Below are 26,642 nucleotides of genomic sequence, written 5' to 3' on the forward strand. Positions count from 1 at the left end.
CTACGATGAACACCAAAAACAGAATCACGATGCTTGGCTGGAGGATAGTACTACTACAAGTGGAGTGAAGTAACATATCGGGATCGCAACTGAGAAGTCTTTAGGATGAATGACCTATCCGGGGCATGCAGAAAGTTGCATCTGCTCGTCTGACGGTTTCCGGTGCCTGAAGTCGTAAAGCCTCGAAGGTTCAGTTCTACATCTGGGAGAGTTCTGCCGCCCTCATCGGCTTGCCTTGGTCCGTACGGACACTACGCCTGTCCGAGGTTCTCGCCTGCCTCAGTCATCTCTGGCCGTTTGGTGCACGGGCCGAGGCGCTCTTTTGTTCTGCAGTCCTCTTTTCTTTCCTGGCCAGCCAAGGAAGGAGTGCCCGGCTGAAGTCTCCTGCTGTCTGCTAATGGTCCTCTTAGCTCCTCTGTCCCTAGCGCCGAGAGGTGTTGCTGACTGCACTGCAGGAGTTGCAAGCAGTCCTCTTGGATGGCTGCGTGCGGCACGCCTTGACGTGGAGTTCCTGACGGAATGAATCGTCATTTGGGGCTGGCCTCTGTGGTTTCAGCACGTTCACCAGGGTCGCAGCTTCATCATCCGACGGAGTTATACACGGTTAGTCGATCCAACGAGGCGTCCCGAAGCTGAGAAAAGACGAGAGGGTGTTTATTCTCTTCGCATCACGGTCACTCGAACCTCGGTTTGCTCTTCCCGCCCGTCATTTGACGGGTCTTTTTTTGCCGCAGGCGTACGAGATTCTGCTTATCGAAACAATTTGTCTGTTCCCATCTTTCGTTGCTCGATCGCTGCGCACCTCTAAAAACAATGATCTCTCGCCGAGTTGGTGCCGGCGGTGGCGCGGCCAAGAAGTGTTTCCTCACAATACACTGTTGCACCTGCTCTTTCTTTCTCGAAACAAAAGACGCGATCAAACTTCTGCTGTCTCAGCAAAAGAAGCTTATGGAAAGGGAAATATCAAGTTCAAACAGAAACAAAGGAGACGTCGAGCAGTATCTGGAAAGGGTTTACCCTCCTGTCTCTCGTACGGCTGCTGATGCTGCCAGCTCAAAAATGTCGGCGCCTGCAACTCCTTCGGGTAAGCGAAGTACCGAGGGGGTCTCCTCAGGGCAGGGGTCTTCCATTGACACACAGGAGCGGCGCCAGCGCTTCCCCAGTGACACCGGAAGGCACGGGTTTTCAAGCAGTTTTCGGCCGAAGAAGGGACCCTTTGCAACTCCCTTCTCGTCATGTGCTTCCAGGTTTTCGCTCCTTGCATTAGCTGATCCCTCGTGTTTCTCGAGGCGGCCTGCTCAACGTGTGCTGGCCTCTTTGCAGGGTGAGCCCTTGGCAGGCTCAAGGCGACAGAGAGGTGAATTCACACCGCAAGCGCCGAACAGTGAGATGGCTGACATGCTGAATAGAGCTCGAGTGGAGTGCCCTGGGTGTCACCGCAGTGGAAGGTGGGCAGGAGGGAAACGGTAGAACGATACGCAGCTCAAATTAACGTGTCTACACTCGCCTGTGAGCAAGGTGCTTACGCATCTGAGCTTACGGCAGATTATAGGTGCGTTGTCTTGCGCCTACAGTTGGTAGGCAAAGAATTTGTACGGTGTGCAGAACAGTTGTTTAGCTGGTTTCAAAGGAAGGAGGTGCATCGGCAGAATGAGAAAGGAGGGTTCGGATTTTGTTCACTGCCGCTCAAGAGCTCGCGCAGGAGTTCGCGAGCCAGCAACGTCTAGACTTCCGTTTGAATCTTCGAGGTGGTCACGCCAATCTCTGTATAACTCTGTCCTGTGGTGCGTGTCCATCGTGAAGATAGAACGAGCAAAGGACTTTTCGATGCTTGAGTTTTCCGTGCCTCAACGCTGTCTGAGGAACATCGTTGTCATACCAGCAACCAAGGCATCGCATTTAGGGCCAGCAAAAAGCTAGAATTTTGTGAGGCGACCTCTCAAGCTCACAGAGGCTTCGAAAGACGGCTACACACGGTGGCAGATGAAGTGTAGCTGACTTGTTATGCTTAGGATTGTCATGTGTTGCCAGCTCAAAGGCTCCGCCGGGTTGGAGGAAGCATGCATGTACGGGTAAGGCTCAAGCAAGACGATTCAGAACGGGTGTCTTCCATCTATGTATCACGGTGTTCGTGCAACCAGTGAAGTCGGTGTCACGCTAGCAATACACGAGTGACAGTAGCTGGCCGGGTGGACACTCGCCCGCGCCCTCCAAAAGATAGGTAAACCAGTGGATGTCAGCTGCCCTTCCGCGTGAAGCAATAAGCCGTGCTGCCAGGCCTCGGAGCTTGCATTTGCCGGCAGGGAGGGGGCAGGTAGTGAACTAGGTAAGTCGGAGGGTCACACAGATTAAGCAGCAAAGGGAAGTTCGCGTACGGACGGGCGACTCCGGTTCCCTGCATTGCGCAGACGCACAAAGCTAGTGAAGGGAGTGGCTGCTATTCCAATACCTGACCTGCAGATCACCACCCTGTAGTCTGCCGTGGAATGAAATAAAAGTAGCTATTGGGCTCGTACGTTCTGGAGGACTCCTTGTGGCCCATGTTCACTAAAGGATCATACTCGGCTGTTTTCGAAGGTAGGAGCGAAGGCAGATTCTGCTGGTGCAGGGATCAGTTCGCTCCTACATTGGCGGCGGACGCAGAGAGGTGCCCCCTGTCCTATCCTTTATATAGTGTGGCCAAACCAGCTCATTTGAAGGGACTATGGTCTAGGTTAAGGTGGGGAACGATCGTCAGTTCAGCTGTATTAGCGCGGAGTGTGACAGGTGACGGACGAAGACAGGGAGTTCCTCGATGCTTGTGGACGGGCGCTGTTAAGGTGTCTGTGTGCGCAACCGGAGACAGCTGCTGGCCTGCGGCTTTCTTCGCACCAGGAGAAGGAAGTAGATTCCTTGTGTAGAGCACCACGAGAATGAAGTACGGTCCTTACAGAGAGCACCCACAGCACACCTTGTTACACATCGTCACAGCAGACACGAAGGACAGCGGGAAACTTGGCTTGATTTTTCTCGGAGTCGGGCCGAGCCCAACCGGAGTCAGCAAACATTTCTGTTGGTCTGTGTTAGTTTCCAGTCTTCTTGTGGTACGCTGGGGTGCTCAGGTTGCATACCTCGTAACACATGCGCATGGTAACAGTGCTAGTGGCGCCGACAGTTCGGACGCACTGGAGACCATGTGTTTATCAGAAAACGCAGGCTCTCTCAAACTTGGCAAGTTTTGCTCTTGAACTATGACAAACACATGACGAGGTCTCCGTGCCAGCTCTTGGTCTCCCGCGGCCGTGGGTACCACTCGTCCGCGAGAAAGCAGCGACCCTTCTGCACGGAAGTCAGGCGTGTTCGGATATGAACCTAACTCCGGTAACTAGACAGCCGCGGGTGATTTCCAGAGAGGGTCACATCAGCAAAGTGAAGTGGGCTGTTACTCAGCCCCTCATATTTACACGTCTCGCGCATGCGAGATGAGAGAGCATGCGGCCCGACAGTATACCTGAAAAAGTAGCGAAGTCGATTGTTGCGTGTGACTGTCGTTTTGAGTTCCTTTCTGATCAGAGAAACTGAAGGCGTAGCGGTATTTTGTACGGCGACCGGTACTCTTGCCAAAACTGGCGAAGCCACCCCCGGGGACTCGGGGACACAGCCTTCGCAGGCAATGTCTTTTTCTCTGTCTTCAAACGTGATTGTCCGTTGAATCGTGCTGGCTCTTTCCTTAGATCTCAAGCGCGCATGCCTTGTTTCCTGACCGCAATGTTCGGACATTCCTGGGCAAGTGTCCTTTTTTCCTTGTAGTCCCTCTTTGATTCTCGTAGAGCTCCCCTCTGCGGTACTTTTAACTAACTGGATACCCCGTTGCTGGAAGCCAACTGCTCAGAGGACAACATGAGGCTGGACGCCGAGATTGTTCGTTACATGACGAAACAGGAGTTCCGTGTGTTAACGGCCGTGGAAATGGGTCATAAGAACCACGAATTTGTCCCTGCTCCTCTTGTGGAATCTATCGCCGCTCTCAAACGTCACTCTATACGAGGGGTTCTTGCTACTCTATGTAAGAATAAGCTTCTTCATCGAACCAATCACAAGTATGAGGGCTTCAAGCTCACTTATCTTGGGTATGATTTCCTTGCTTTGCACGCTCTCGTCAAGCGGGGCCTCATTTCTGGGGTAGGGAGCAGGATGGGTGTTGGCAAAGAAAGTGATATCCATCTCTGTCAAAATTCTGAAGGCAAGATTCTCGTTCTCAAGCTACACCGCCTCGGTAAGCTTCGGCGAAGGACGAAATACAGTCGGATTTTTTCCCATGTATACAACGCAGCGATGCGTCCTTTTCCAGACGTCCCACCTACTCTACAGTTGCACATGCGTCTGGAGGTGATCTCAACGAACTAATATCTAAGCATTGCCGAAGCTTCACAGAGTACGGCGGATTTATGGCTCAGCTCTGCGTGCTGGGGGTGGGCGAGGTCTGATTTGCTTAGAGAGACTTCTTTTTGCTCTGCGTGTACGGAGGCGGAGAGTCAAAGTACACTAAACAGAGCTTCTGCGGACATCAGGGCAACATGAACCCTTCTTGTTTCCCTGTATATACCGGAGACTGCGTCTGTGGAGATCTCTTTATCTTGTTCTGATGACACGTGGTGCCCGCGCTACTCCCCCCCGGCTGCGAGTATGTCTCATAGCTATCCGTGAGCAGACAGATTCGTGTGAGATCATACCATCTACTTGGCCGTGCCGACGAAAACACCGCTAAAGAGCTCAGCTTGGGCTGAGGATTCAAGCAAAAAGCAAAGCGCCTGGAGTCTTTCTCCCGTTCCTTGGAGCTAAGACGATAGATAGTCCGAGGTGTAAACGAGCGTTATCTACAGACGTGCTACTGTTTACACTCTAGTGGATGATGGGGTACCCTAAAAGTCTCCACACCCGAACTGGTGCCTAAACTGTGCGCGTTCGGAAGGACTGTCTGTTGAGGTCGCGCGCGCCCGCGGCCCTCTCTTTTCTGTACGATGCCACTGTCTTGCTCGAGTGGGAGCTGTCTTTATCTTTCCGGTGATGACCGGGCTTGTTCTTTTCTTCCCTTCTTGACTTGTTGCCCTGGCAATCTCCACGTGTAGTGTACAGACAGAGGATGGGGTAGCTGTTGCAGTGAGCTGACATCACGTGCACACCTAACAAGATCTGCGTATTTTTCCATAAAACTCTTTAATTGAAATGCACCTGAGGGGCTGTTTCCGATGGCCACTCGACGGTAAGATTCATGTGCTTCGTTCTGTCGTGGTCTTGAGCGGCGACCGCACACGGTGCTGCAAGGTATTGGGTACACATCCCTGGTGCACTGTGGGAGTAATGACGTCTCCGGGTACGGCTCTCTCCATCTCGTGCATCTCTGCAGACGCTTTAGCTGAAAGACATCTCTCACGTATGTGTAACCATTCTCTGGGAAACTCGTCTCCTGCTTAAGGTACAGCATTTGTGAAGGTGGGCACTGAGGCTAACTGTTTTTCAATAAGGCAGGGCGGCGCTTGCATTTCGCTCTAGACAATGGAGCTGGACATCTGCATGTGTTTGATGTGCAGGACGCATATCCTTCCGTTCTATCAAGAGAAATCGTGACTATCTCCAACACCGGCAACATGCAAGCTGGATGTACCTCGCGCGTCTAGCTGCTCTGAAGGAGTTCTCTTACCTCAAAGCTCTCTATACTCACCATTTTCCTGTTCCCCAACCTGTGGATGTCAATCGCCATGCAGTGCTCATGGAACACATTGATGCTATTCCTTTCCGGGAGGTCCGTACGTCAAACCTTGTCTGCCGGGTCTTCTGTCAGGGAGACGAAACAATACACGTCGTGCGGTACACAGTCCGTGTTCTGGCCGTGTTGCGAGTGAATATGCGAGGCACGAATGTACTTTGACTGGTAACTGGATGGAAGACGAAGAAGTCAACGTAGTACCGATGAAGAGAAATGCTGTCTTTTTGTATGGCTCTTGACATAGTATGTTATGAGAACCGAGCATGTGACAACCCTAGAGGCAGGTCAATCATGCGTCTGTGTCTCCATACACAGGTGGTTTCCCAACTGTGTAACTTCGGCTATCTACTAGCTTACTTGGCAAGGCATTGCTGCATCACCAGACGATGATTCTTCCGAGTTGCCGGCCCCGGGCGGTTCTCTATCCTCCGGTGGTTTTCGCTTTGAAATTCTTACAACCAAGGAATGGCGTTTCTCTTCGGAGCACCCGTGTGGGCTGCTCTGGTTAGTATGGGGGGAAGAGTAGGGGGACGCGGGTCGCACTCTTACCCGAACATCAGGTGTTGTCGGTGGTGTGTCCCATGAATGTAGATTAGTCCATCAGCAAGGAGCTCAAACTCAGGATTTGACACAAGAGAATGCTCGTGTTCGTGCGCCACGGAGAGCAGTTAGACGCATATACCCGTCTTTGCACGGTCTCTTCATCTACGAAGACAAGCAGGAACACCGTTCCTGATTTGCCGTCTCCCTCTCTTCATAGCCTGTATGGGTGGCTTCCCCTTCATCAGTATACACGTCGCTGTGTACACTAGAAGACGTGGTTCTCTTCGCAGCAATATTCAGGGAAGGACTGTATTGTTTTTTCTTAGGTTCGAGAACTGGCTCATCCGTCGCGTGTGCTTGAGAAGTTGATGCAACTAATAGTTCGTCTGGCCAAGTCCGGGTTGATTCATGGCGACTTCAACGAGTTCAACCTGATGATTGATGATTCTGAGCACATCACTGTTATTGGTAAGCTTCTCTACTACCTTCATCCATGACTCTGATATTGTCAGCGTAGCCGCTCAGCATCGGCTATCGCCAGGAGGACTGATGACGAACGGATACAAGCGTGTACGCAAGGCAGCAGAACGTGTAGAATGACTGCCGGAGTGTTCACGGGCGAATGCGTGAGCATGCGCACATGTACTTACATATCTGTGTTTGGTCGTCCAGAGATATCCTTTCGTGTGCCTATCGCGGCTACCGAGTAGAGATCCTCGTATCCCTGTTTCCATTGTCGAGCAGGTTCTTTTTTGTGTGCGTCAGGGGTGAAAGACTTGCTGGTAAGAGTGGCCCAGCATGATCTCAGTACCTTGTTCTTCGTCTCTTCGGAGTGCGAGTAATGGAGTTAGCGGTAGCGGACACGAAGGAGCCGTGCAGCCGAATCTGAGACGCGCAGGCGGACCTCAGTGAGGAGTGAGGGGTGCCGCACTGATGTGGACACAAATCTGTTGTAGTGCGCGAAGATACTCCTACCTGTGCATGTCGTTCTTAGGTCACATGCGTGCACTTCCGCGGTGCCTGGATTTCTTTGTTCTCTGTTCCCGTGTTGTCTGTCGAGCGATGAAAGCAGAGAAGTAACTTTGCTTTGTTTCAGAGTCTGCGTTGTGCAGACTTGCCGCAGGTTGTATCGATTCATCATCCAAATGCGAGGGCGTATTTCGAGCGGGACGTGGAATGCATCAAGAAGCTATTCGAAAGGAAATTCGGCATTGATGTCGTCCTTGCTCCTAGGTACAGAAAGCGCTCTGATTCCATACCATCTTCTCAGTATGCATATGAGATTCGGATGTAGCTCCTTAATATCTGTGTGGATCGGTTTCCATAGGTGTCTGTCCATGTGTCCCATTTCTCGCTGACCACCGTTTTCCTAGCAGACCAAGTGAGATAGCAAGAGACTGTTGATGAGCGCTCGCGGCTGCACTTATTTCTCAATCTCGGCTCTCTTCCCTGGTGAAGGAGGCTTTTGGAGGGTTGCGTCTGCTCGCGCTTGCATAGCTGGTTGCTCGCTTGCAGTTTGTGGCCACGATTATGGAGCAGGACTTTGCACCACGTTACTGTCTCCAACGTAATTCAGGGAGCCTGGTGTCCACGCGACCTGGATTCCGATGTATCACAGGTCTGCCTCGGTACGGCCGTCAGTTGTCGTGGTGATGTCTTGTTCCTCACAGCTTCGACACAGTAATGGAGGAAATGGCCAGTGGGGCCGACGGGAAGGCGACGACTTCGACAGAGGATCTAACCACTACGATCAGTGATGTGTTGAAGTCGAATGAGTTGCACGCCCTCGACGACGCTCTAGACGCACTCCGGCGGCAGAGAGATTCCGGCGAGAGCGGGGAAGAGCGTGGTGCGGAGGACACTCCAGAAAGTGAAATTGTAAGCGCCGCGCGGTCTTTCGAACAACTGGGAGAACGAACAAGAGGGCGGAAGGAGGGAATGTTTTTGATAGATAGGGATGGCACTGCTTTCTTGGTTTCCGGGCCAAGCTGGGGTCCAGACGGCGTGGTAGGAGGGCATCAACTGTAGCTATAGTGCATGTGATATTACTCGGGGCTCCGGCAGACATGGTGATCTTTTCTTTGGTGCACAAGCTTGGACAGCTCGAATGCTTTCCCGTGTACAGAGATACATGTGTGTGCGTTGTTCTCTATAGTGACCGGTCCACGACTCCCAACGTTACACTACGACGGCATCCCCGAAAAGATGCAGTAGCGCAGGATGGCATCGCTTCCGTAGTGAACTCTGCCGTGGTCGTATTTTCTGAATGAAAATGAAATCAGTGCGGAGACGCAATCGCAAAGAACAGCGCACTTTTGTCGGCGGCCGCAGCCGGAGAGCGCCTTAGAGGCTTTATAACTTGAGTGCTGACAGCAGAATGGAGCGCCTGAGAACGCGAAAAGAAAGAAGAGGTGACCCCATCAATCCTGTGACATCTGAATCGCAATCAGGAGCTAGTAAGACGAGGCTTGGTGTGGCTCCTTCGTCTTGGCATTGCGCTTGAATGAGAGCGTTTCAGCAGTTTCGTACTCTGTCGTCTGACTGTAGGGATCTGAGACAGGCGTTTCTCCAGACGAAGACGGCAGCAGGCCTGCGGAAGAACTGTCCGAGGAGGACGAAGAAGACAGCGAAGCTCAAGAAGGCTCATCTTCTAACGAGGAGGTGGCAGGAGAGAATCTAAAGGCGGATGATGCTTCAGGTGTGTCTGGAGGCCCACGCCTTCGCGAAAACGTGGATGTTGTCTTGTTCCGGGGTCTATGTAGTTCCACTCCCGTCTGTATTCGTGTGTCCGAGTTTAAGTATCTACAGTTTTGTTTGCAGACAGCGACTGTGAGCGAACATGTTTCCTTTCTTTTTAGCTCGGTAGAGTGATGGAGAGCCGTCGCGTGCGACCGCATTCGTTGCTATACATGAAGATAGCAGCCCCGCGCTTGTAGTTTAAGACTCCGGGGAGCTTTTGCAGTTTGGTGTACGGTGAAGGTCTTGAAACTTGATTCATCGGAGGTATCGCAAGAGGCGCGTAGCCGCAGTATATGCTGTCTGGTGCCGCGCCACCTGGTCCCCGGCTTGGCATGGAAAGCGGCAAAGCACTGCCGTCACTATTTATCTACATGTACTACATACCAAACTATTTGTTCACATGCACGCATTTACGTAGCTGTTGTAGCAACAGATTCCTATTCGCAAGGGTTTCAGGCTCTGGAGCAAGGACTGCCCGCTGCGCAAATCCTAAGAAGAGGCCTCTTGTCAAACGATACAGCTAACTAGAACACGGTTTTCAGGCGGAAACTGGCACCGCCAGTACTGGACAGCTGTTGCGTGTACCCACATCCAGGGAGCATCAGACATCTATCAGTATAGCGTCTACACGCAGGGCCTTTAGAATTTTTATGTTTAATATAAAAACGGAATCTGCTTCTGGTTCAGCATTCTCGTTTTCGTAGCGGTGAGGATCATGGGCCGGTGAGTACTGATAGATGTCTGATGCTCGCTGGATGTGGGTACACGCAGCAGCTGTCCGGTACTGGCGGTGCCAGTACTCTAGTAAACCAGAGAAGAATAGCAGACTCTTCACATGTATGTGGCGCGTGGTCAGTTGCGGGGCAGAATGTTGTCCAAAGAAACGTTTGATTTCCTCGGTGTGACTGTACCACAGAGAGCGATGAAGATTCTTCGGGCCCCCCGTCAGAAGGAGAGCAACAGATGATTCCATGTTATCGGCCTAAACTGCGGCGGTGAGATCCGCATCACAAAAAAAACCTCGCTTTCTAGTTGCTGTGTTAGCCAAACACGCGAAGGGACAGGTTTCGCACCCCGTCAGCTCGCGCATTTCGTGAGACCTACCGAGATAGCAAGTACAGCACTGCGCTTGTAGGCATGTGTTCTTTAGGGTTGACGGGTCTGCGTTTCTAGGTGCACTAGAGGGATCGAATGTGTGCAGCTTTGCTACCGCCGGGGCCCGCGGGAAAGCACGCTTGATTGGCTGGGAAGCACCCCGTGAACGTGCGTCGGCTTCACAGGAGTGAGAACGTACCAAGACTTCGGTGCAGTTTCAAGCAAAAAACTGCGAAGTGCGTCCATGGAGTTCTCTAGAAGGCAAAAGTGTAGCTGAGGAAAGGCGCTGATTGAATACCACCGGTAGGAGGAGTCGGCGTCATCAGTTAGTTGGTCCAGATTGTCAGCTCCATTGCCAGTTTGGTCGCGCGGCACGTAGCACGGTTCTGTAGAGCGGACGGGCGAGGGGCAGCAGTGATTTTTTTACGTTTTAACGTGTAGTGTGCTTTTGTCCTCCAGACTAGCTACAGTGTGGACAGGTTTGGTCGTAGTCATTGCGGCAGCACGGGATCCCACAGAATTCTCTGTCGCGGCACTGGCCAGCTAGTGCCGTGTTGAATCAGACTTACCAGGTACTGTCTTTGCAGGACTGCCTTGTCTGAGTTGGGGTTCCCGTATGTGACTGCATGGCAATTCTTCTCCCAGGCATGATCGAGCCACGGTCCGAAAGCGAGTGCAGCAGAGTGGGAAGAAGAAAGCTAGACAGATGGGGAATGCTGGCAGAAATAAGAACCGGGAGCGCGTGAAGGCAAAACTAGAGGCGATGCGCATGTAGTGAAGACGGGCAGCACATTCATACGATGCCCGTGTGGCTCCTCTCTGCCTATATATATTTCCTGTCCTCTGGAAGTACCTCAACTGAGCACTTGCGTTTTCGTCAATGTTTACCCAGCGTGAATACTTTGGTGTCCCCCTCTCGTAGAGCGCTTCGGCTTGCCACAGCAGAAGCGTTCCTACGAGTCGGGGAATAGCAATGCCTAGGCCGAAACAAGTAATCACTGCGCAGACGTTTTTGTACCAATCCACTGGCTGCTTAAGAAGAAACGCTGGTGTCGTTTTCGAAGTCTAGCGGCCGGTTCAGGTTTATTTGCTTGTGGTTTGAGCTACACTGAACGTGTTTTATTCTTGTCGTCCTTCCTGAGGAAAGTAATAATTTTTGATGCCACGGCTTCGCTGCCTGTGCAATTAAGGGGTGAATTCCCCTGGTACACACGTTATATGTGAGAACAGAGAAGCGTCGGAAAAATTTCAGGTTCTCTTATTTCGTCTTTTTTTCGCACGCACTGCCCTACATTGTCCAGGTACAGAGGATACTTGAGAAAGGCCCGGCATTTTGCTTGTGCGAGTGATCCGATTTCTCTCTCCGAGTCCAAAGGATCAAATCAGCAAAAACAGTGCGTCAGCTCTGGATAGGGCAGTCCTCTCGATTTGCCAGATACAGCAGCCCACAGCTTCATGGCGCCGCAAGGTAATAGCAATTATCGTAGATCGGTAGCCAGGTCACCGACTTCTTGTAAAAGAGCTTCCTCTTTCACTTTGAAGGAATCACCCAAGAATTTCGGTCCCGGAGCGTCATCATGACCAGCCACGTTTTGACAAGTGGAAACATAAAGGAGACAAAGAGCGCTACTGGCCCCATACTGTTCAAAAAGCACTTCGGGTGACTCAGGAGCCATACCGGAAGAGACACTGTAGAGAAAAAGCTAATCCTTAATCGTCCGTTTCCGAAAGAGTGCTTCTGCTGCAGTGACAGGTCTTGTCACTCGGGAGTTCCCTGGCGTTCAAGGCCGCTGTTTTGTATGGCCGCCGGAAACCTAAGCTGGTCAGCTACACACCCCACCTATAGACCCAAAGCTGCAATTTCTTCCCGGCGTTGCCACCGAAGCTAAGCAGGCAGTTCCCACGCGCAAAATTTCCAAGGAGCCTGGGGTACTGCAGGGGCTGGACGCCCGGTTCGCTGCACGGCGAGCCTCTCACTACAATGCACTTGGATGCGTACTCGGCGAGTGTGCTGCACTTTGTAGGCTCGAGATTGTCCGGTACAGGCTAGTCGGCTTGCACAGCATCTGCCCGCTCAAGCATCCGGAAAGTTTGCCTGGTAGATTTCAGGAAATCCTGCAGAGCTGTTAGTCTTCTGTCGATTTCAGAATAAGTATTTTTGGCACTGTCGGCTTCACACGCTTCCGGGCCGACATGGCCGTCCCTGCTGCCACAAGCCCCTGTTCCAGTTGCTCCGACTGACTCACAGTTCTTACCGAGCACTGTCGCCTTTGTTCGAGGGTCAGAGACTTGTGCTAAAATTGGCGGTCCTGCTTTGGCATTTGATTCAACGTTAAGCCGAGAATCCCGCGCCGTCTTGCCGCAGTCCGCCGTTTCTCCCCGCAGTGAACGAGGCAGCTGGCGATCCACCTCTACTTCCGTGGAAGCATCTGTATATGCTGCGGGTTCTCTTTTGCCCTGTGTAGCTGCGTCTGACCCCGGTCGGTTAGACGCTGCAGTCTTGGCCCGAGGTTCTCCAGAATCCATCTCGCCGTAACTGCGGCGGCAAGTGTCACTCGGCCGGTGCCTCTGAAGCCCGTGGTTATCAGGGTACAGCTGATTCGCATCAAGCCCGGCGTCGTGCGTGATGTCTCTTGGTGACGCAGATCCTCTGGGGGAAGCTGTTCTACCCACCGGCTCCTCATTGATTTGCGCGGGGTTCGGAAGAGCGTTTGCTGCATCTGATCGTATCCTGGTGTCCAGTCGTTTCCCTCCGCAGTCCCCAGAGTCGTCGAATGGCATTTCTTCTGGCTCACACACACCACCCGGAGCGGGTGAGTCTCTCAGCAAGCGGCGATACTCAGCGACAGGTATTGTAATGTAAGGGCTCTCTTCGTGACCATTTCCTGTCGCGGTGTGATGCACGATCGGTTCAGTTTTGTCTGCTGTATCTTCAAGAGTCTTTTCAGTTACCGGTGTATCATGCGGTCCCGAGTAAAGGAAGGACTCTCTCTCATACGGCGCGGCTCCATCAAACTCGTGCGCGTCTGAAGGATGAGCTCTTGGACTTTGACTTGAAGGAAACGCAGGGTACCCCGCATGAGGAAGCTGGCCTGCAGTTGGACCCATGTTAGCATGAGGAAAAGGAGAACCGTACCGTCTGCGAAACCGAAGTGCGAGCAACACGAGAACCAGCAGAACAGGAAATTGAAACAGATGGCTGGAACACAGCAAGGAAGACAGGGTCGCACACCATAGAAGAGACTGTAGTGGAGGGCTCACCTGAAACCAATAGACAGAGTCACGCGTACCGATCACATTCACGTGGGAGATCATCAGCTGCTTCCACGATTGCTCCCTCGTGTGCACACGTAGTAATTCGCTGCTGATTGGCAAAGGTCTTTCTCCCTCTCGCCTTGCAGCAAAGGCTGCAGTCAGTGAGATGGAAAAACGCCCGAGAACCACGCTACAGCCCTTCTACTGTCCGTCCGGATGAACATCGCCACTGAACCATTTCATTGGCTGTACCGATCATTCACTGAACTTCCTTAAGGGTTCTTTTGCTCTCGCACGCGTGACTACTGCTAGTAGATCACATTTTTTTTTCCGATGTGTTTACGATGGAAGGAACCCTTTCTTATGAGATCAGCATCAGTCGAGGCCATAGTTGTTCAGATACTTAAAGCGAGAAAGGGGAACGGACAGCCGCCCGAAAAAACGGCTAGTCAACTGTGGCACCTAAACTGAAGTATTGTCCCTTCACCGATCACTCGATCTGCGCGACACGCGGGCTCTGCACCGTTCATAGGAAAGTGAAAAACTCTGACTCCTGCGCGCTTTACGGTGCGCCAGGGACAATGTAATTACCCGCTGCCGAGCATTAGCTTCCAGGTGGTCCGAAAAGACGACACCCGGGTTCGTCCTGAACAGAGAACAAGAAGCTTCTTGTTCGTCTCCATCCTAGCTTACCTGACACCACGGTCGCTACTACTAGAAATACCATCGCTCCCCCTAGTAATTCCCCGTAGCAGCTGCTCCCGCGGTCCGCGTCTTGCCCCGTCCATGGCTCCCGTTGATGGGACAAATTTTTCCTCGGCTTCGCTCCATACAGCCCTCTCCGCAAGCCGTTCCCGTCCTGTCGGGTCCTTGTTTTCACTGAGAAACTGGTCTCTACTTGATAGCAAGCTTCCAGTCCGAACATGCAGTCCCGGCCCTGTTTCTGCTTTCTCACATCTAGGAAGGGTACGTCCAAATGCCACTCCTGGAGACGCCGAAGGTCTGCCTGACGGTGGTGGATGCCGAGAAAAAACAGGTGCACGCGCCGGCATGCTATAAGCGGGGCCTGATGAGATACCCACTCCAGACCGGTAAGGGGACCGCGAGCCTATCCGGCCTAGTGCCCGGCTGCTTGCTCCAGGCGCTGCATATCTGGGGTTCCTGTTCCGAGTGGACGACGAAAAGTCCCTTTCGATGCTGGAAGAAATGAAACAACTGGAGCGAGAGGACGAACGTGAGGTAGAGAGAGGATGACCGGGGAGTCCTAGTAACCGTCCTGGTGCTGTTGAGGGCAGCGAGCCGCATATGTGACTATTTGACGGAGGAGGAAAATGAGGATATCGGGGTGACGAGAACGAATGAAGAGGAGACGAAACAGCAGGAGATGACGACAGTAAGGGTGGTGCACGGTAAGGAGAAAGATGAGAGGAAGAAGAACACCGACTCATGGCAGGCGAAGTGCGTCTGTCCGAACAGAAGAAAGCACGTTCACAACAAAAAACGGCTCCTCCACACAGCTACCTCGGTTCTCGAGAAGACAGTCTCCAGATGCATATCTGCTTGGGTTTCCCGTACATGGGGTGTCTGGTGTTGCTAGGGCTCTTGACCGAAGCAGCCCTAGCGTTTACACTGACGACTCGGGCGAAAGTACCTGCGAAGACGAGCTTGTTATAGTGTCCCTCTACTAGGGTTTAGAGTGCGGAGTACGCTACAGACGGAGAAAAGCATCCTAGCCAGCTTCCGTGTCAGCTTCCTCCTCTCACTCTGAATTCCTCCCACGCATATGGTATTCTCTTCAGCACGACAGTGCCAACAGACAAGACTTGTCCTGAACGTCACTACACTGTCAAAAAGAGTGTATACTGCTGAGTCCTACCTTGACGCCGCCCCGCCGCCCTCAAGAGATAAAGATCGACTTCTGGTTCTTCCATCTCTACTTGTCCGGTTACTGGCGGAACTTGTTGGTCTTCTGTGACTATTCCAGGAGTCCGCGGGGTCCAGTGGGACAGGAACAAGAGCTCCGCCTCCTCTACGTACATATCGGACAGCTGCCCCATCGGCACTTGGGCCTGGCAAGAAGGGAAGTGGAAGGCGGTAGGAAGGAGAGGACGTGCGAACTGATGAACGGCTACGGGACTGAGAACAGGATCCTGTAGGTGCTATACTACGTCGGTACGGACTAGGGGACCCAGTTCGTGTTGGGTAATGGAGAGAAGATGCACTTCCTCGCCGGGACGAGCTAGCGGACGAAGATCGAGACGAACCGGCGGCGCGAGAGGGCGGACGACCGAGAGATGAAACACTCGGACATCGCGATGACCTGAGAAGCCGTCCACGCAAGAAAAAGATCCTGTCAGTGCCTGTTGATGGCTCGATTAGAAAAACGCCTCAGATCTTTGTCTCATCCGGTACGAAGAAGACCAGCTTCAAAGAGTCGTTGCACGGTAATAAAGCTGATACATAACTATAGGTACGCGTACCTCTAGATACGTGCACCATACCGAGGCTCTGTTGAGTAGGCTTCTCTAGCACATTTCAGCTACAATGCGCAGCGACGCCTTAGACCGTCTCCATCCGGCATTCATATAAGGAACATGCTATATGTGTGCATGTATATACACACCTAGATCTCCACTACGTGAGTACTACCATTCCAAGGCTCCTTTCTGAGCCAGCGCCTTCCGGAAGCAGGTTAGTTCATCCCCGATTCGCCGAAGTATATCTATACAACAAAAAAGTCCTTACCTGGTTGTCGAAGTGAGGCGAAGCGTCGTTTCGAGTTCCCGAACCTGGTGGGAGCAGCACCCAAAATTCGAGAGAGTTCCAAGATGCCGGCCCGTCCTTACGATACAGGGGCAGCCAACCAAATGGCGGCAGCACACAGTGTCACGTATTCCACTTGCACTAACTGATCGAGAACTTTTTCTTTTTTCCAAAGAAAAACCTCGCACACAGAGTGCGGGGTGTTTCTTTGTCTCGAGAACATGCTGACCTTCTCTCTTCAGCTTTCAGCTCTTCGTCACGTACGTGCAGTCTGCAGTTCACCCTGTTCTTGGGATGCTCCGTCGACGATAACCCGTGTCTACACACTCCACTAGGACCCCACAGTGACCAGGAAGGCATTCCACGACTTTCCTCAAATCGACATATTCACGGCTGAGAAGCACCATACCCGATTTCGAAGCGACGCCTGCGTTCTGAGGGCCCGATCAAGTTCCTGCTTCAAACGGAGAGCCTCCTGAGCTCTCAGGTGTCTCTCGCTTTCCAGTTGCCGAGTAGTTACCAGAAGTTCTGTCTGTCAAGCGGACCAAGCAATGCACATTCACCCCAGAAAGCCAGACAGAATATGTCATATCAAAGGTACCGGACAAAGACCACACCTCCTTGGATATTTTGAGATAATTGTAGAGTCGATGCCCAGCACTATACGGCAGCTCAGTTCTTGTACTACTCACTGCGCGACAGCAGGCATCCAACTCCATATTTCCCTTTGATGTATCTTCGATGAAAAAACCCACTATGGCGAAGAAGGCTTAACATTTGAGAAAGAGCCACGGAGGTGATGCCCCGCGTTACCTTCAGTAGACGAGTGATTTCTGTGCCTCCGAAATGATCAAGGAAAGCAGATACCTTCCGTATCTTCCCAAGCGCGCAGAATAGAGCTTTGTCATCTTGGTTGGCGACGTGCGATACATTCTAACAGATTCTAGGCACCACGTTCTCTATTATGAGTAGCGTAGGCAAGCCTGGCTTGGCAGAGGTCTAGTATCGGTTGCCCAGTCAAATTGACCGGCACTCTCATTTGAAGTCACATGAAACCCGTCATGTAAAAAGAAGCTACGCTGTCCAATGTGTGCTTACCTCGACCTGTTGTAGCCGGGCCGTAAGCCGCTTCGGATCATCGCTCCCGACGCTATCGCCATGAAGTTCTAGCGGGAGTCGATTCTCCTTCACGCTCATCCCTCCAAAGGAGGATGCTGAATAAAACCTACGAGTGGAGCTCTACGTAGTCACCGGAAAAGGCAGCCAAAAAATAAGCTTCTGCTGTTCCCGAGTACTTAGAAAGTATACCTCCGCAGTCTCCTTATGAAAATGCTTTGAAAAAACAGCAGAGGCTCATGGGTAGTAATCCTGGCTGCACACCCCTCCCAGCACTAGAGTCGACCACCGACACCCTCAGAAAGAACGGCCCGTACACCCTGGGTTGTGGACTACTGTATTAGTTACATAACCCTGCATACGTGTATGTTCCAAAGGAGCACTAAGCCTTATTCTGCTTTCCCGCTGCATGAGTCCCTCGATCAGCTTTTGCTGTTGCAACAGTGACGCTGACCCCAAGCAAACACTCTGTTGTTTGTTTTCTCGTGAGTCAGACGCACCTTTGTACAAGGCATGTTATTTCTACCACTTGTCCTCTCCATCCCGACTCCGCTGCCTCGCGAGGTCATGTACGTCTCTGTTCTCGTCCTCGTCGGGCTCCATGGTGCGGCGGCCGGGACAGATCCAGAGGCTGTCGACCGCGCAGAAGAGACGTCGACTGCTGGAAGGGGACGTCCCTGAATGATAGCAGAGGGCACTGCCTCGATGTCTAAAAGCGTCTGGTGGAAATAAGGAACTCCCCTCTCACGAATATGCAACGTAATGTCCTGGACACATACAGAGTGGTCGCACTGCATCCTCGGGAGTTTGTACAGAGACTAGCTGACGGTATACACATACAAATGTTCACGTCCCCGAACAAGCGACATTTCTTTTCGTTGAAGAGTATCAATACCTAATCCATAAATGAGGAGACTCGGCGAAGCCAGAGAATCCTTGTGCAAATCACCCCAGGAGGACGAAGGAAAATGACATGCCGCGCCAGAGTGTGTAAGCAGTCAAGCAAGTTCTATAGTCGAGACCTCGTACTCCCTCTCGCGTCTGCCTGATCCTCGGTTCTGCCCGCTTCGTCGGGAGCCGAGGACTCTGTCCCCTCATGAAGACGCAGCATCGTTCCGGCGGTCAGCCGGCGGCCTCTCCGGAGCGCCACCGGGACAAAATCGCGTTCTGGCGACAGAGGCCCCAGAGAAATCAGCTACAAGTAGATGTCTTGCAAACAAAGAGGTGCTCTATCATTCGGATTGAATGTTGTTATGGCAGAATGCAGGTCATGTCAATACACTCCCAAATGTCCCCTTCTGGACTGATGTACTGTCTACACTCAGTCGGAGTACAATCCAGCCCCCGACAAAAGAGCGGGGCAAGCCACCCCTAGGGTCCAGGCCTAACACAATCTAGCACGTGACACAGCTCACCTGACGATCCGTCGATGATGTCGGGCTCCGAAACGTATCATGCGATTGCTCGGCATAGTTCAGGGCTCTCCTAGCTTCCTGATTCTTTCTAGTTCTCGTTTTTTCGGCATCCGCATGAAACCCTTCTGACTGACCCTTGTCAGGCGGAGTAGAAGAATCATCAGCACCCCTTCTACCTCCTCCATCTCTCGCTTCTGTGGTTGGTGAGCCATCCAGTTCCCCTCCCTTCGAACCTTCTACCACCTCCGTAGCCTCGGAGGCTCTCGTGTCTCGTTGTCTCTGCAACGCCAGAGGATAGTGAATTCTCCTGCCTCCTAAACGATGTGTGATGATCAAGAAATGCTTCTCATCAGAGGGTGATGATGACGACGACGTCGAGGGAGAGGGCCTCTCCTTATTTCCCCGTTGTGCAGCTCCTGCAGAGCGACGGAGAGCTTCAAGATCTGAGACACTACAAAAACATCGACGACACAATAAGAGAATTCGGCGGCAAATGCACCCGATTTGTCGACTTCAAATACTAGTGGGAAAACTTCACTCAGATGTGCAGGATTCGCCCCTCACAGAAGAAAAGAGGCGACATAAGAACAATGGTTTCAGTTTCCTAACCGGAAGTGGAGCCATCACTGTAGGGAGCTGAAAAGTCGAGGAATACCCTCACCCTAAACCTGAACGGCAGAAGTGTGTTGAAGAGTGAGTTGCAGCTCCTGCATACACAAGCCGCGCCGGTGTGCAGGATTCGGCCGCGGAGCGCCACACAGACAAAGATCATGAAAACCAGGCAAAGTGCAAACTGTTCGCTGGCTCCGTTGGCAAATGTCACTCGAATCCTCTTCCCGCGCCGGTAGGTGACGACTCTACTCCTCATGTATAAGAGATCTTACTATGTATTATGCCTCCCGTTTCCTGATAGCAAACGGTGTCCAGTAAATATCATAAGCCCTCAGCATCAGACAACAGTATCGCAGGAACTCGTGACAAAGCTATCGAAACAGGCTTTGAGCAGCGTTCAGACACCCTTCTTTAGTAAATGAATCCGTGCAACTACAAATGCGCAATGCTCGTACTCGCCGAGTAAGTTTGGACACCAAGCTACTGAAAAGAACAGTCACCACGTGGGGGCCAAGCAGACTTGAAGAACTCGCGGCCGGGCAGCAGCCAGCTTCTGCTACGCGCAGCTCTGAGGGCACCCCTCAATGAAAGACAGTAACGGAGAAGTCTTTACTGACTCAATGAGCTCACTCCCATAGGTTGAGAGACACAGATTCCAAATCGTCATTGACATCGTCATTGCTTTTGGTTGTTTCCTCTGTGCCTGACCGGCCACTTGTTGAGCACTTGCCATTTGCTCGGCTGTGAACGGCTCTGACCAGCAAACGCCAGAAGGTTTCTATCGAAGCAAACCGTCCCGTGCGTCTCGTCATTTCTTCGATAAATGCTCGAGGAAAACGGCCTGAATAAACAGGGGCTCGTTCAAGGCCCCCTGGGCCCTGCGCTTGCAGGGAATCGTTTCGAACGGATACGGATAGGGTACACGCCGCAGACTGGGATGAAGGGGATCGAGATGAATCGGGTGACGTGGGAGGAGGAGAGCAGAGATGGCATACTACGAAGTAATTACACTGTACATCAAGACATCAGGAGCATGAAGGCAGAAGCGGAATCAGAAAAGCGGGACACAGGAAAGAATGAAGTCATTACGAATAAGAACCACAGAAACCCAACAAATCTTATGAGGTCGAGGAATGGGCACCGGGATTTGATACAAGCTGGGGTGGTGGTGCTCGACAAAGCACCAGCAAATAGAGAGATGAAGAGGCGGACAATTGCAAACAAGCAACGAGTCGAGAGCACGGGTGACTCCCTCTTCTGTGAGCAGGTAGAGTTGCTTGGAGTCTCAGAAAACCTCTAAAGTATACGTGCCCCAAAACTCTGAAAGAAAACCGGTTTCTCCTATACATCGATGCACTGAAGTCAGACAGCGATTCGAAGATACGCACTCCTTCCTCTAGGATCACACGCGAATCAGGAAGCAGTGAGGCCCATGCAGCGTGCGAATTGCCTGCCGGGTTTGAGGACATGAGCTCAGTCGATGTGCTGTCGCCCAGTATCACTATCTGGCCCTGTCGCTGAACAGCTCTCCCATGCATGACGTACAGGGGTAGCCCAAGCTGTATCACCCGTCTACAGGACTCCGCGACGTATGGCAGAGACCGCTGGTACACGCGATACGAAACATGTCTCTCTCGACACCGGTCACCACAATGTTGTGAGACTACAGATATCGTGAGTTTCTCTTGCACTGCTTTTTCTCCTTTCTGATGGAAAGCCAGCGCACACAGGAGCTCATGCAAAAATCAAATCGAAGAAAGCCTCAATCATATATGAAAAGCGAGCTGCAAAACACGGTCTGGGTCCCGCAGGGTTCCCCCTGGAGTGCCGAGCGATGCGATTTTATGCCCTGGTATGTACGAGTACCACTAGCTCGCTTCCTGCTTTGTTGCCTTCGCTCATGCCTGGTAAGATTCCACTACTTAACCGTAACGTCACGTAAGGATTGTATAGAGCTTCACAAAGCAGTGTGCCCACTGTTGCTTCCTCCAGGAGGCCGTTCTAACCTGTCGTAGAAAAAGACGTGCCTCAACGTGGGTCAGCCCTTTTTTCTCCCCTTCGCTCCTATGTGTTTTCACTTTTCCTCCCCTGTTGTGACACTCGTCGCTGGAAGCAGCCTGGACCTGTTCTTCATCCGAGACTTCTGGAGAAAGACTAGAAGACGACAAAGAAGGCGAAGCAGACAGGCGGGACCAAGTCCCCCTCTCCGCGTGAACATGAGCCATGATGGAACTCTGTACTCGCGACTTCCCTAAAAAATCGACCACGCTCTGCTTCTGAAGGGTCAGCCCTGACTGGTCCGTCCGCAGAAGAAACTGTAGAACATCTTAAAGACCCGCAGTGCCACGCGATTCCCGTATCCATACAATAGCCGTTCCTGGAACGTCCAAGCAGCTGATATACAATTTCCATCCCCACACACCACCTCACATCCTCTTTAAGTCGGAGAGTCAGATGTCCAGACAGCGGGACCACACAGGGGGGGGAATTCTCCCCAGGAAAGGAGACGGTGTTCACCTAAAGAAGATCGGAGCTCGAGAAAGAATTAAAGTCGTCGCCTGAGCCTCGAACGCTCCAGAAAAAGGTTAGTCAGTAAGGCCCCACCCGCTCTCTCACCGGTCACGAGGGCTTGGTGACCGAGAGGCGTTTTCCGAGAACGGGGGTTTACCAACCGTGGTAGGATTCGGATAATGGAAGACGTGGGCGTCTCTCCTTGCTAGGAGAAAGCTCCCTTGTATAAGGGCCCCGGGCACGACCGTTCAGAAGACACACGCTTGCCTTTCTCGTGCTTGCCAATTTCGACTCCGGTCCTGGCGACTAAACATTCTTTGGACCATAATGGAGGGCACGCTCTTTCCACGCAGGAGCCTTCAGCAAGTCTGTTACGTAAAACAACTTGCGAACTAGGACGCAGCATTGTACAATAGGGTCGCCACCTCTACCCGTTCAAAACAGAGCTGTTCGGCCGGCCGTACTCGGGGTTGTTCCGTAACCTGTAGAGCGCATAGCTCCACTCAGGACGAGCGGCGGGTAAGGTGACATTTGCCTCCATTCAAGTGCTAGCTCTTCTACTCTCTCTTAGCTATACGTTGGGTAAAGCAGAGAGCGTTCCCCGAGGGCGGACGAAGCCGGGAAGCCGTAACGGCTTGTGGAGTGCGGAAGGTCTGCGTCTGCAGGTAGATAACCCGGGCCCGAGACCGCCGCTCTCGGATTGTTTTGTCTGGATCAGGAGAAGGCCAGGAGGTGAACACTGTTCCGGGATGAGTGAAACACACCCAACGCCAGCCGTCTGCGCTGCTTACCAGCCGAGATCCGTCCAGTACCGGCTGCCTCTCTAACAGAAGAAAAGAAACTCAGAAGGACGGTTCTCGCGCACCAGAGTTGCGAGAGCACTAGGCACGGGTGATGTGCCCCTTAAACACCTGTAGGTAACCCAAACTAAGGAGGACGGAGGTCACCGCACACCCAGGAGAACCGGGCTCGCGAAAGGAAGGAAGAAGGAGCTGGGGCATAGGTTCGCGGCGCTGCTTTTGCTAATGTCTTTCTCCATGAGCGCCCAAGATTGTGAAAGCGAAGTCTTGTGCCTCTCAGCCGTTCAACGATTTCTCGGAAGACATGAAAGGGAGAACCATCGAGACAGAGCGAAGAACAGTAGCACTGGGCATGCACGGTGCTGGGAGAAACTCCATGGTCAGTTCGCAGGGTTGGTTAATAGAACGCTGGAGTGCCTTGCGAGCCCACCCGCCTCCTATCTGCAGAAGCTGCCGAAGATCTGTTATCAAAACGCCCACCATCACTCAATAAGCCTCTGATCCGTATCGTGCCATTAGGCGCTGCAGTTGTGTATGGAAATAGTGCAAATGCTGAAAGACAGCGCTGCTTAACCATCGGCCTGAGTAGAGAAGCTCGCCGAATCTTCGTGCTCGTGACCAGAGCTAGGCTCGACAATTAGCACCTAGGTGACAGCTTGTGACCTAAATGACTATGCAATTCGACAATCGCGAAAAGGATCGCCAGAGTCTACCCGTGCTAGGTAACAGGGCAGCAGAAGCGCTCCACAGCCTTCCCCGCCGCCGCGGGTTTCCAAGGTCCTCGGTGGCTCACAGCCGTATTCGCCGGTGGCACGCCGAAAACGTCTTACCCCCGTCCTCTAACATCATGATGGACTCTGTCTGCTCTCCATCATCCTGTGTCCTTTTCTTTCTGCCGGACCCTCTCTCCGGTCGAGGCACCGCTGAAACCGGAAGCCGCACTGGGAGTAGCAGGTCCTTAATAATCGGGCAACGGGAGTTGGAAATTGTCAGGCGTCCCCAACCGCTACACGTTCCCACACACGCCATCTGTCTACTGCAATAATACAGCTACGTAGGACATCAGTACGGGAGCCCGTTGGTAGCCGGTCCGGACACAGGCTAGAGTGCGCTGCGCTTGACCCGTGACTCAGCTCCAAGTCAGCTTCAAATCCTGTTCACTCGACGTTTGAGTTGATTAGGCGCTTTCCAGGAAGAGGCACACAGGTGTCTCCCATCAGCAACGAGGAAAACTGGATCACAATACTGATGCGGGGCAACGCGACCCCTGAGTGACCGACACCTTCCAACTCGAACACTGTACAGGGCGCGAACATAAGCGGGCGCACAGCTCCTACTCCCTCCTTTCATCCTAGCCGTGTGGAAGTACAGTTCAGCGTGTGCCACGATCTGTCCACAAACACGTAACGGCCTGTCCACCGTTCTGGTGGTAGTGATCGTGTTTTGACACTCAACGGCACGGCAAAGCCCACGGCGCCGCCCGAAGTTGAATCCAGGAAGCACCTGCTTCCACCCGTCCAGGGTTGTCACCTTTTACCGGGGAAATGAGTCTTTGAACGAAAGAAACCGTCTTTTGACGGCCGCCTCTGCCACTCGCACGAGGCAGCAACGATGGGCTACAGCCAACTTTGGAAGTGAACACGAAGAAAACTTCGAATCTACGCATCCAAATCACTGAACCAAATCTAACTGCTTTCTAGACAAAGCCACCGTGGCGAATTAAGCGTATCCGCACCGCACTTCTACGCCTCTTTGAATCTCGACACCTTCGCCACTTCAACCTAAGCGTAGACGCACAGCGCTCCATGAAACATTACTCGAGCTGGGCAAACACTTCCGAGCACACGCGCTCGGAACAACGCTTCACTTAATCCTCCCTCCCCTCCGTCGTTGTCGCGGTTGCTGTAGTTGTTTCGATTGCTGTTGTTGTTGGTGTTGTTGTTGTTGTTGGTGTAAACTTCTTCCTTAGAAACCCGATTGCTGCGTGAGTAGCGTTGTGAAGCTCACGAACGCCCTTCGCTACTTGGTCGCCGACAAAATGGATACCGGACTTCAGCTGTTGCTTGACGTGTTCCAAAGTCTTCGACTTGTCCGCTTTAGCCGGCTGCCGCTCATCCGGCAATGGCAGCGGTGGCAGCGCTACGGAACCCCTCTCCTCCGGCCTGCAACCGAAGACGCCACGCACAAGAAAAAACAAAACCTGACAACTCGCTTTTGCTCCGGGAAAATACCCACTCTACTCCCCCGTCCGCTCCCCTGAGGTCTACTACGTCCCGCCGATCCTTGATCCTGTCTCACTACCTGAAGGTTCGACGCTAGCCCGGGGCGTCCGAAGACAACATGCCCCAAACCTCGACTGCAGTATACACTCCTCTGCTCTCGCCTGCAGTATACACTCCTCTGCTCTCGCTACATCCCACACCTGGCGCAGTTAGGGCGTGTGATGAACTATGTTGGTGAATTGTAGCTCCTAAAACCATAAAACCAACGAACAGAATCTTGCTTACTTCGGCTCTGCAGCTTGGTTCAAGGTCCCCGAAGGGTCGTCGCTCCCTTTGACGAGACCGGGGGTGCCGCAGACGAGGCAGAAAAAAAGCACGGACACGAGAAGCTTTTTGGACATTATGTAAAACTCGGGAAAATGCGACAAAGCTCTCTCTGGAACAATGTCCCCCCACGAACAATGGAAAAAAACAACTGACTACCTAGGACTTCACCGCGGAGCCGGTCTCTTGCTGATGGTTCAGGGCAATGCGACGCTGGAGAGCGTCAGGCAACCGCGACACATAGAGAAGTCTTTACTGCAAAGCGACGCAAGTCTTGTTCGGCTAGAGCATTTGCCGGAAAAATTTCCGTCGCTGTATCCGGGCGGGTCGCCGTACGGTCGCTAGCGACGGAGGGGGCCGACGCCCGCGTACCCTTTGCGTCACCCTGAACGACGGGCGCGAGACGGGTGTGTCTGAGGAGAGGAACATAGTCGTCGACTCGGTCCACGGTTGGGAGCGTATGAATAAATTGGGGGCTTTCAGCGATACCGTCTCGTCTCCTCAGTGGTGTGCTGGCACCGATCCCGACAACGCCCAGAAACGCTTCGGAGCACGCGGTGCAGCAAGCTATCGACACGTCTACCATCAGTTCGCGAGGAGACGTCGCGGCCTGCGTCTGTAAAGTGGGTGTAAACCGCGATGAGCCATCTGATAAGGTGGCCACCGCTGCCCGCGTATAACATGGTTTTTCGAGCACGCAGTTTTTTTCGCGGTGGATAGTAACTCGCCGTATCAGTCCTCCGATCGGTTCAGGGCAGCGCTGCAGCTTCGGTCGCCTTCCCGGGTCGCCTACGAGGGAACTCCACTGGGTTAGCTGTACGAAATGCTGTAAGAAATAAGTATTACAAGTTTCCTTCAACAACTGAGAAACGACGGTCCCAGAACCGTGTTTTGACGCCATGTGGAACTGAACTGTCCTACTTCGAAGGACCCCTGCTTTCGTCCAGACAGGACGGATTACCGGCTTGCCTCAGTGGCCGCCGATCGGGTTACTGCGAAGGGACGGCACAGCGGTACGCAAAGCATGACGGTTGCTCAGCGAGTTTTGAGTTCGTGCGCTCTGAACTCACCACAACCAGGTTGCACAGGTACAGAAAGAAATCGCCCCAAACGCACATCGCTTTGTCCGTGGCTGAAGCCGGCCTGGACAGGATTTGCCTAGCGATCTTCCGGTGAGCGCATGCTGCGCGGTACCGGTTGTCGTGGTGTATGTGCTTGCAGGGAAAACAAGAACTTCACGGATCCGGCAGCATCCGGTGCCCATTTCAAAGGAAGAGAACCAGTAGTCAGTCATGCTCTGCACTCTGGTGCCGTAAGGTGTAGACATTACCGTCGACGGAGGTGCACTCGAATTCACAAATTTTCTTCCTTCTCTCCATCTTTCCAGTTCACTAGCGGTGGTTAGTTCGCTGGGTGCTCAGCTCACAGTTCTCAAGCCTCAGGTTGCACCGTCAGCTAACACAACGGACGGGGCCAACATTGATATGCCGGTCGAAAGGGA

At 52.7% G+C, this 26,642-nt stretch overlaps 4 protein-coding genes across 4 annotated transcripts; 2 read left to right on the forward strand and 2 right to left on the reverse strand.

The window, feature by feature from the left end:
• Positions 1-27: 27 nt before the first annotated feature.
• On the forward strand, positions 28-1,924 carry CSUI_002565 (uncharacterized protein). Its single transcript, XM_068062765.1, has 2 exons — positions 28-1,084; positions 1,324-1,924. Exons 1-2 carry the CDS (start codon positions 814-816, stop codon positions 1,326-1,328), a joined length of 276 nt encoding a protein of 91 aa, XP_067925259.1. The 5' UTR covers positions 28-813; the 3' UTR covers positions 1,329-1,924.
• A 1,248-nt stretch (positions 1,925-3,172) lies between these two features.
• Positions 3,173-11,141, forward strand: CSUI_002566 (rio1 family protein). Its single transcript, XM_068062766.1, has 7 exons — positions 3,173-4,255; positions 5,571-5,782; positions 6,616-6,757; positions 7,402-7,522; positions 7,960-8,167; positions 8,837-8,987; positions 9,945-11,141. The coding sequence occupies exons 1-7, from the start codon at positions 3,880-3,882 to the stop codon at positions 10,025-10,027; spliced, it is 1,293 nt and encodes a 430-aa protein (XP_067925260.1). The 5' UTR covers positions 3,173-3,879; the 3' UTR covers positions 10,028-11,141.
• Positions 11,142-11,728: 587 nt separating this feature from the next.
• CSUI_002567 (coiled-coil domain-containing protein 61) lies at positions 11,729-22,982 on the reverse strand. The gene is made up of 10 exons (XM_068062767.1): positions 21,291-22,982; positions 19,915-20,294; positions 18,673-19,123; positions 17,758-17,934; positions 17,240-17,380; positions 16,551-16,673; positions 16,124-16,167; positions 15,255-15,698; positions 14,072-14,842; positions 11,729-13,262 (listed from the first exon to the last, which is right to left on the reverse strand). The coding sequence occupies exons 1-10, from the start codon at positions 21,507-21,509 to the stop codon at positions 12,170-12,172; spliced, it is 3,843 nt and encodes a 1,280-aa protein (XP_067925261.1). The 5' UTR covers positions 21,510-22,982; the 3' UTR covers positions 11,729-12,169.
• A 1,317-nt stretch (positions 22,983-24,299) lies between these two features.
• CSUI_002568 (uncharacterized protein) lies at positions 24,300-25,615 on the reverse strand. Its single transcript, XM_068062768.1, has 2 exons — positions 25,103-25,615; positions 24,300-24,757 (listed from the first exon to the last, which is right to left on the reverse strand). Exons 1-2 carry the CDS (start codon positions 25,216-25,218, stop codon positions 24,463-24,465), a joined length of 411 nt encoding a protein of 136 aa, XP_067925262.1. The 5' UTR covers positions 25,219-25,615; the 3' UTR covers positions 24,300-24,462.
• Positions 25,616-26,642: the final 1,027 nt, after the last annotated feature.

The sequence above is a fragment of the Cystoisospora suis genome (genome assembly GCF_002600585.1).
Source record: "Cystoisospora suis strain Wien I chromosome Unknown contig_1075, whole genome shotgun sequence".
In the NCBI taxonomy this organism is placed as follows: Eukaryota; Apicomplexa; class Conoidasida; order Eucoccidiorida; family Sarcocystidae; genus Cystoisospora; species Cystoisospora suis.